The following is a 10,424-nucleotide window of genomic DNA, read 5'->3' as shown; positions in this document are numbered from 1 at the left end:
CTTCAAAGAGTCCTAGAGCTCAAAATTTTCTATATTTTGAAAACAAACTATGGTAGCAGTCCTATAAATAACACATAGTCATTACAATTTTCAATCATGAAGCAAAAAAGAAAACCAAAGACGAATCTGAATATTACACATTGGTAGACACTGTCAATAATATTGCTCTTATTTACAATGAAAACCACTTGAATATTTTATAAAACTGCATTTTGTATAATGGAAGTGTAATAAACTTTACATTTTTTTCTTTTCTCTCTTAAGCCCTCCCACCCCCCTGTTTTAAAACAAATGGTATGAAAATAATTACCCATAAAATCCAGTCATAACTCTTACCATTTGTAAGTCATTATGCCTGAAAGTTACATTCATGTTCTTTACAGCATGAAACACATTCCAAAAAAAAAATATTTTCTCCATTTTTTTTTCTTATTTTGTATAGATATTTGACACACATTTTCATAGCCCAAACAGAGAATCAGCAGTTTTGACTTTTTTGGCCACAGCAAAATATTTTGAGGCCATTTATACCACAACAGGTAGAAGCATAACTTTATTCGATTTAATATTTTTATGGTAAAATAAGAGGCTTTACTCCTGCTCCCTTGGAAATTCTTAACTGTCTTTGGAAACAAGCACCTGCTGACATTCTTTCCTCACATTGTGACTTTATTACCCAATTTTAGATGATTTCTCTCATTTTAAATATTATTTCTTATTTTTGCTATCTATTCCCCTACATTAATCTAAGCCATTGTTGATGGAGATTGCTCAGGGGCAAATCATTTTTTTTAGCCACTTTTTACCACAGGTCACTGAAACAAGATAAAAACAGCAGTAAACATACCCCGCATTATTGTGGTAGAAATGGTTCTTGGGAACTCAAACTGCTTTGGCAACTTGACAGAGAAAAATTGAAATATGCAAAATACAGACTTTCTACAGTACACTGTTATAAACTATTCTGTTTCCTTGTCCCCCCCTCCCAGAATGTGATTATAAAAGGGCAATGTTTTAATTCCTTATATGAACATAAACCTTTTAATATCATGGATGTATATTTTATATCAATTCTAAACATTAAGTGCTTCGTTAAGTTAGCCCTCCATAAAAATTGCATTGTAGCCCAAAATGTTTTCATAGTGTATGTTTATACATAAAAACACCCAAGCACACTAGTTCAGTATGTGCATTAGACAGTTCTAGGTAAATACCATTTTTCTTGCACTTGACTTAATACAGTGGTAAGCTTAAAGCCAGGTTGTATTTCGTTTATCTCTAAATGATAATTACTCCTATCACTCCCCAGGCAAAAGGATCAACATTCTTTTTCAAATGGCCTTACTGGCCACCATTAGAATGGAAAGACCTACTACTGGATTAAGATCTCACATTATTTTGAACAAACTTACATATGCGTAGTGCTAACAGGCAACATCATTTGATTGGAATAGGAATATTGAGGTGCTTAGCATGGTGCTCTGCACGTGTGAAGCGCTCAATAAATACCACTGATTACCACCCTATTTTCCAAATTAAGAAATCACACTGAAATGATTCTCTCTTCCAGGCTCCTTTAGATAAGGGGATTTGACTTGGGATTGGTTCCAAAATGTTACGCGGGTAAGAAAACCTGGGAATGTGGCAAAAATCCATTTTGACTAGGAAGGAGATTGAAAAATCCTCAAATTGTACATTGTATAAAAATTGTACATGTATGGATGTGTGTGTGTACATACACACAGACCCACACACGTACAATTTTATACAATGCACACACATTCCCCCCCGCCACCCTTAGGTATGGGTGGCACATTCTGTTACAATTTATCTACCTGTACTGGAGGTCAATGTCACGTGGGATGTTTAAATAGGACCAGATTTCTTCACTACTGAATAATGTCGGGGTGGATGTGAATTTTAGCATTATCAGTAACAGACTTTCTCTTCTGAAATAAAAGTTACATCTCAGCAAACAAAAAAATCATTTTCTCTTTACCTTTAAAAATATTTAATATTCTATTTATTATCCATCTGGCCTCTTGATGTTTATACAAATTTGCCATAGGAGCTTCATACCCTTGAATTAATTTTCATGAGGACTGAATATTTGAGAATGAAATTCGCTTCAAACTGAACATTAAAGACTCTTACCCTATGCAAGCACCCTCTCATTTTAAGGGAATTGTAGAATTTCCCACCACTGAAATCTCCGCTTTTCATTAATAGTCTGATGTACCGGGGAGAGTCATATTCAGAAACCATTTCAAAAGGCACCTCCCTTTGTCAAGCCATAGAGGTGAATGGTTTGGTTTTGACAAAACATTCAGAGAGGTGACAGTCCTACGGATATCAACTTGGTACCCTTTTTCGAACTAGCTTCTCCCAAGAAAACCACGAAGACATACAGAAAAGAGGGAATGACACAAACACACACAACCGTGAAGTGAGCTCACACACCGTATCAGTTGAACAAATAAAAACCTTACTAAGAAAATGTTCAGGATCCAAATAAGAAACAATACATAGAAACTGGAGCAATTTAATTGTACAACAAAGGACAGGAAAAACACAACCACAGTTTTCAAGGGACTGGGACAAAATTTTGAAGTAAACGGACAGCATTTCACTCCTCATTAGACGGAAAAGGCAACAAAAAAAGACCAACAGTCCAGTGTGAACATCGTTTGAAATCTGCTGGGAACCAAACTCAGAAGAGTAGTATTTTGGTGGGTGACGGGAAAGAACTTCAACTGGTAATTACACATTTCGCTCTAGGAAACCAGTCTGTTTTAGCCTGAATAGCTGGAGAGTAGGACCGTTTTCCTAAACTGGAGATGGATTCCAATAAGCAAATTCCAAGAGCCGTGGTGGCTTCTCCCACTAGGCTGTAAGAAGTAGCCAAACCAAAGGTACGTGCCAAATGTTCAACAATTTCATAGCAGCAGAGTGCTCTCTCACACTCAGTAGAAAATAGGGGAGTTTTGTTCCCGATGCTTAAGCTCCAAAACTGAGTAAGAAAGGAAGGAATGGCATTTTCTAGACTCCTTTGCAGGACCACGCACTCCCAACGGTGGAGGCTGTTCATTTTTTTTTTCTTTTTTGTATGCTTTTTTCAAAAAACAAGGACTCCTTCAAAAATGCATAAAACGGCATCATGTACACTTTCATATCTCCCCACGGGGTCATATGCGTGCCTTTTCATTGGACAGAGGAGAAGTCTCAAGGCACTTGAGGGGTTAAGACACAATCCATGCATTCGTTTCCATTCTGGGATATTAGGTCAGGTGATCAGGAACAAACCGACTCCAGGACTCGGAAAACTGATGCTCGTTCTCCAACCCGGTCCCGAGGCAGGGGTTCGGATCGATGCCTGTTATCAGATGCTGGCTAAATGGGCCAAGGGGCAGCATTTTCTCAAGAAAAGCACATTCCCCCTTTCAATCCACCCCCGGTAGGTCGGTACTGGGAGGAAGGAGTACGGGGCAAACAGAGGCGGCATCAGAGGGCAGTGTAGCGTTGGCTAACGTTCAGAATCGTATTGCTAACGGTGGAAAAGACAAAAGCCACATGGCACAGAGATGAAGCACTGGAAAAGAAAGACCGTGGCTGAGGCCTGATGTTGTCTTTTGTAAGTTCTCAAGACAGACGGGTGTAGCACAGACGGCGACAATTTTTTTTTTGTAGCAATTCAACCAGAAGGGGACTGTATGGCATGACCAGGAAATTTCATAAATTACCCTGAACACACTCAGTTAGTTCACTCTTTGTTTGGAGCAACGCACGAAATAATTGTCTTCCAACATGAGTTATAGTGTTTCAGAGACTGACTTTTGTTTCAACATAAAGTGCAACAGTGCTGAAGTTTTCAAAGTCCTTTGTCAATTCTTCATTGTTCTCAGAGACCATTTCCTGCAAGCATTACGACAGTGAATACAGCCAGCTTAGAACGGTCGGGATTTTCAAATATGGATCCCGGCCCTTTCGCTCTCTTATTCGGGCAGTGCCGTCTTTAAAGGTTTAACAAATCCCTCTTCATAAACCTTCAAAATTGCTTCACAGACAAATCTGTATTGACTCTGAAAAAGAAAATGAGCAATGAATCAAAAAAATAAGAGTCACCTCCCAACTGTCCATCTCTCCGAAGAACTAGGAAACTTTGTGCCCTCTACGTTTCCTTGCTTCCCTGAGTTGGCATCTTATAATCGGCCAATTGTCTCTCTGCATGCTGGAGGTCGCATAATTAATTTGGGGAGAAAGCTTTTATTAGGTAGTCACTCAAACTGCAGGTATCAAGACTATACCAGGGGGTGGCCAAATGTGGAGCATGATCAGTTTAAGGTTCTATGGCTCACGTTACAATGGATTCAGGGGTCCCTTCTGAACCAATATGGTTTGGCCAGTACTGCTCTCTGTATTTACCTGCTGGAGAGCAAAACATAGGTGCCAATTCCACAGGGGCAAAAGGTGTCATTGCCCCCAAGCTTTTTTGGCAAGACAGGCAGCCTTGGGGAAAGAAACCAGAGGTGGAGACTAGATGGCCACCCCATTTCTTGTGTTCTTCCGCGGTCCCCACCCTCGGCGGTCTCGGGGTGCACAGAGAGAGAGTCTCTCGTCGCCGGCCTCAGAACCCCGGGGGATGACGGGTCTTCACGCCCAAACCCTGCTTGGTCTGCCCAGGAAGGCCGGACAGGGAGGGCATCCCCTAGAGACGAGCCGAGGGCCTCTGAGGACACATTCGTTCATCCAAGGGCCTGGCCTGTCGCCACGCCACATTCAGGCCCGCAGCGGCAACTCTGGAGCTACGACCCCAGCCTTGTCCTCCGGGGGCTTCGAAAGTAGGAAAGAAGCTCCCCGGAGAACATCTGCACATCGATTTCAATGAAAACTAGGAGGAACAAAAGTTTCATTCACGCTCTTCGTACCATACCCACAAAATCCACGCCAAAATTCCCAAATGCAGATCCATTTAATAACCTCAACGCCACCAGTGAAATGTTGCCAGAACAGCTGTGAATTAACATTGGGATTTAGTGGAATTGCACAGAATGTCAGTGGCCGCCTACCAGGGTTACTCTTCTGGAGCTCTATCAAGTCATCATAAACTGTTTCAATTAGGGGCTGAGAAATGATGAAACGACATAGGAAGGGCTATAAGATGAGTAGACTTGGGAGTACAAGCATATACGGGGGCCTAGGAGTCGGAAAGTCACAGGTTCTAATGCCTGCTCTTCCACTTGTCTGCTGTGTGACCTTGGGAAAGTCACTTCACTTCTCTGTGTCTCAGTTCCCCCATCTGTAAAATAGGGATTGAGACTGTGAGCCCTATGTGGGACAGGGACGGTGCCCAATCCAACTTGCTTGTATCCACCCCAGCACTTAGTACAGTGCCTGGCATACAGTAAGTGCTCAACAAATACCATAAATTATCATTATTACCTAGGGAAATGTGTATGGGACATAGGTTTACAGAAAAAAACTAAATGGGGTCATAGTTCAAAAAGCTGTAAATTTTTTACAATGTTCATATCTATTCGTGGAGATGTATAGACTAAAAGCTTGTTGTGGGCAGAGACTGTAATAATAATAATAATAATGGCATTTGTTAAGTGCTTACTATGTGCAAAGCACTGTTCTAAGCGCTGGGGGAGATACAAGATAATCAGGTTGTCCCACATGGGGCTCACAGTCTTAATCTCCATTTTCCAGATGAGGTAGCTGAGGCACAGAGAAGTTAAGTGATTGGCCCAAAGTCACACAGCTGACAAGTGGCGGAGCTGGGATTCAAACCCATGACCTCTGACTCCCAAGCCTGTGCACTCTTTCCACGGAGCCACGCTGCTTCTCATCTACCAGCTCTGTTGTATTGTACTCTCCCACGTGCTTAGTACAGTGCTTGGCAGATAGTAAGTGCTCAATAAATACCATTGATTGGTTGATATATGGTACAGTACATTTTTCTCGATTGGTTCTCCTTGAGGAGAGGAAGTGCTTCCTTTGCTCCCGTTGTCCTCTCCGAAGAACTTAGAACAGTGTTCTGCCCACCAGGAATAGTCAATAAGTATCATCTAGACTCTCAGCTCGTGTTGGGCAGGGAATGTGTCTGCTAATTCTGTTGGACTGTACTCTCTCCCAAGTGCTTAGTACAGTGCTCTGCAAATAGTAAGGGCTCCATAAATACCATCGATTGATTGACTGATTTGAGGAACGTTAGTCAAAAGAGACCATTTAGGTACTATTCGAAAATAATGAGAGAAAAACGTTTAAGTCTCCTGGAGGAAGCAGCGGGGCCTTATGGAAAGAGGATGGGCCTCGGAGCGAGAGGACCTGGGTTCTAATCCTAGCTCTGCCATTTGCCTGCTGTGTGACCCTTGGGCAAGTCATTTAACTTCCCTGTGCCTCAGTTCCCTCTCTGTAAAACGTGGATTCAATACCTGTTCTCCCTCCTTCTCAGACTGTGAGCCCCACGTGGGACCTGATGATCTTGTATCTACCCCAGTGCTTAATACAACGCTTGACACATTGTAAGTGCTTAACAAATACCATCATTATTGTTACTGAAGATGGGAGGGCAAAATACGGAAGACATAAATTAAAGGACAAATATCCTGTTATCTGGCCTGCTTTGTGACCTCAGGCAAATCACTTCCCTGTATCTGTAAAACTGGCATCGAATCCCTGTCCTCCCTCCTACTTAGACTGTGATGTCCCTATGGAACAGGGACTGTGTCTGACCAGATTCTCTAATGATTGGCACAAAGTAAGTACTCAAATACCAGAATTATTATTACTATTATCATCACATCCAACTCTAATCCATGCCAGTGTTTTGGGCAAGGACAGCCCCCCTGCAACTTGAGGTGTGCCCAGCCCAGGGCTCTTCATTCTTGTCTCTGAGGGTCAGTGGTTCTGAAAAGATGACTGGCATAGATCACGATACTCCTGACAGCATCCCTTCTTGGGAGAGGGAGCTGAAAAAGGAAGGTGTGATTGCTGGGGAAAACCCAATTAAAAACATTCCTATGTGGAACCAAATGATGAAGGGATACCTTTCCAAAGACTTTTTGGCCATTATTTCTAAAGAAAGAAAAAATCATTTGTTTCACATTCTGAGAAAGACAGCAAGAATGCTCCCATTTCTGATTCATTGGAAAAGCACCTCTGGAGTTTTTCCTCACTTCAATTTTTCTACAACACTTCAGAAAAGAGAACTCAAGGGTGTTAAGTGCGTGCTTACAGCTGCACGTCGGAACAGCTTCATCCATTTCTCTGGGGCTTTTCTTAGTTCAAAACTCTTTCCCTTAAGAATCTCTGTGTAGTAAATTAAGGCATTCTAAAAAAAAAGCAAAACCAGGTGGGAAGAGGGGGAACTTGAGTCTCAGAGTCCCTAGGAAACCTGTCTAAAGTTGCCCAGCCAGTCACAGAACTTGGATGCTGAGACTCCTTGCCCAGAACTCTTTCCATGACCTTCAGGTGGTACACTGATTCCTCTAAAGGATTAGGGTAAAAGCCACCATTCCTCGCTCTTCACATGATTTTGTGGGACTAGTTTTCTGTGTCAACTTCAACATCTCTTAAAAGGGGGAAATCAATCAATCAATCATATTTACTGAGTGCTTACAGTGAGCAGAGCACTGAACTAGGCGCTTGGGAGATGACGATATAATATTTTAACAACAGTTGGTAGACACAATCTCTGCCCATAACAACCTTACAGTTTGGAGGGGGAGAGGGGGCCACACTAGACTGTTTGGCCAAGCCAATAATTAGCCAAACTAAAGACTCGTTTGATTAAAGACAGCTTGCCCCCACCCTCGCATGATAAAGCACCCCTTCTAACTAATCAATATTCAGTGATCAGTGCCCAAGACTCCATTTTATTCTGCTAACCGCATGGCTTGATGATCTCTAAAAACCTTGATTTTAGTGAGTTAGGAAAGCTGGTCCCTGGTCCATTTTCAATCATTTTGGGCTGGATCAGATGCTCAAGGTAAATCACCTTGTTCACAGATAATCCGGGTGCGCGACAACTTGACCTGTACCTATGGTGGCAGACCCTGCCCTCTCCCTGACTTTTCCGTCACTGTAGACGGCACTACCATCCTTCCCGTCTCACTAGCTCGCAACCTTGGTGTCATCCTCGACTCCGCTCTCTCGTTCACCCCTCACATCCAACCCGTCACCAAAACCTGCTGGTCTCACCTCAGCAACATCGCCAAGATCCGCCCTTTCCTCTACATCCAAACCGCTGCCTTGCTAGTTCAATCTCTCATCCTATTCTGACTGGATTACTGCATTGGCCTCCTCTCTGATCTCCCATCCTCCTGTCTCCCTACTTCAGTCTATACATAGTCACGCTGCTGCCCGGATCATCTTTGTGCAGAAACACTCTGGGCATGTTACTCCCCTCCTCAAAAATCTCCAGTGGCTGCCAGTCAACTTACGCATCAGGCAAAAAACTCCTCACTCTCGGCTTCTAGGCTGTCCATCACCTCGCCCCCTCCTACCTCACCTCCCTTCTTTCCTCCTACAGCCCAGCCCGCACCCTCCACTCCTCTGCTGCTAACCTCCTCACTGTGCCTCGTTCTCACCTGTCCTGACGTCGACCCCCAGCCCACGTCCTCCCCCTGGCCTGGAATGCCCTCCCTCCGCACATCCTCCAAGCTAGCTCTCTTCCTCCCTTCAAAGCCCTACTGAGAGCTCACCACCTCCAGGAGGCCTTCCCGGACCGAACATCCTCCTTCCTCTCGTCCTCCTCATCCCCCCAACCCTACCTCCTTCCCCTTCCCACAGCACTTGTATATATATTTGTACAGATTTATTACTCTATTTATTTTGCTTGTACATATTTACTCTTCTATTTATTTTGTTAATGATGTGCATATGGCTTCAGTTCTGTTTGTTCGGACGATTTTGACACCCGTGTACATGTTTTGTTTTATTGTCTGTCTCCCCCTTCTAGACTGTTAGCCCGTTGTTGGGTAGGGACTGTCTCTATATGTTGCTGACTTGTACTTTCCAAGCGCTTAGTACAGTGCTCTGCACACAGTAAGCGCTCAATAAATATGAATGAATGAATATTGTACTCACAGGTGTCTGGATCATCATGGCTCTTTGATCTCTCATTGTCCTTACAATATCTAGTGGATAGACTGGTTGACTGCATTCGATGAGACACATAGCTGTTTCCATAGTGATGAGAACTCCCGTCCGTCCAATCCCGGCACTGTCAAAAGGAAACAAACGAGGAAGTTGTGTTTTGACTTGAATCTTTTGCTTCACATGATATATTTTAATGAAAATTCTCCAAGAGTTTGGTGTACCTACTTTCTGAATCCTACGATCTGAGAACTTTTTTTTTTTATCCCTGGGTTTTTGATACTATAAATCGGGACAATAAAATAGAAACAGAATTACTGTGCTTGTTGTCCTCCACTTTGCCTTCTTTCCCCATTTTCAGACACAAAAGCATAAGCTGTTAAGCATCTTCAGTTAGACTTTATTGAAAAGACAAAACAAAAGATCAAACTTTGGCTTTTTTTAAAAAAATAAAAGGTTGAAAATACATTGAAGGGAAATTTTAATATGTTTTTCTGTCTCCTGGTTCCAAGGCGGCAATCCTTCAGATGCTTCTGAAACATATTTGCAAAGCAACCTGAAGACTTGTTACGCACAGTAAAGAAAGTTTTAGGAGTTGAGTTGCAGAATAGAGAAATAATCCACCAGATGGTAAACACTTTGAGAGCATGGGTCATGTTTATTGTACACTCCCACACACTCAGAGTAAGTGCTCAATAAATACTATTGACCGAAATCTTTTTACTTATTTTTAACTGGGGGTGATTCATCGACAATTTTCAAAAATGCACTGGTTTCCTCTTGTCTGCTGTCACTCCGAAATGTTGTATTTATAAAGGTGATTTAAGCACTCCTAATGAGAACTTTTCATCATCACCAACAGTAATTATTGGGCACCTACTATGACACAGAAGACTGTATTAGATGCTTATGTCCAGAAGGTGGCATCACTAATATGCCCCACGTGTTTCTATAAAAAACTTAATTTTCAACAATTAAGGAAAGCCAGAAAATGACATTTCTCTTTGAGGGGGAAAAAAAAAAATAGGGGGTTCCTTACTGTGAAAATGACAGATCCAAATGGTAGATTTTAAACTGAGATTTGGGATAACTGTGACAGGGGACAAGGACAAAAAACTGAAAACTAATTAACTGATTTCCCATAGTAGGGTTGTGAAAGCAGAGCGACTTTTGGTGACCTCCATAGTGGCTATCATCACCATCATCATCACTACAGTACTTGTTAAGTCCTTGGTATGTGTCGAGCACTTTACTAAGCATTGGGGTAAATACAAGTTAATCAGGTTGAACATAGTCCCTGTCCCAGCTGGGGCTCACAGCCTAAC

At 42.4% G+C, this 10,424-nt stretch overlaps 1 protein-coding gene across 2 annotated transcripts in view; it reads right to left on the bottom strand.

The window, feature by feature from the left end:
- Positions 1 to 211: 211 nt before the first annotated feature.
- The window catches only part of PTPN4 (protein tyrosine phosphatase non-receptor type 4), a 246,725-nt gene continuing 236,512 nt past the window's right edge, over positions 212 to 10,424 (bottom strand). For both annotated transcript variants that reach the window (XM_038743503.1, XM_038743495.1), the window contains exons 25-26: positions 9,091 to 9,226; positions 212 to 4,079 (exon numbers count right to left, since the gene is read on the bottom strand). In XM_038743503.1, coding sequence (XP_038599431.1) covers positions 3,993 to 4,079; positions 9,091 to 9,226 — 223 coding nt within the window. In that variant the 3' untranslated portion in view covers positions 212 to 3,992. The remainder of the gene's footprint in view (positions 4,080 to 9,090; positions 9,227 to 10,424) is intronic.

This window comes from Tachyglossus aculeatus, chromosome 1 (assembly GCF_015852505.1).
Source record: "Tachyglossus aculeatus isolate mTacAcu1 chromosome 1, mTacAcu1.pri, whole genome shotgun sequence".
NCBI classification, from domain to species: domain Eukaryota; kingdom Metazoa; phylum Chordata; class Mammalia; order Monotremata; family Tachyglossidae; genus Tachyglossus; species Tachyglossus aculeatus.
This window is presented reverse-complemented; position numbering and strand designations above follow the sequence as displayed.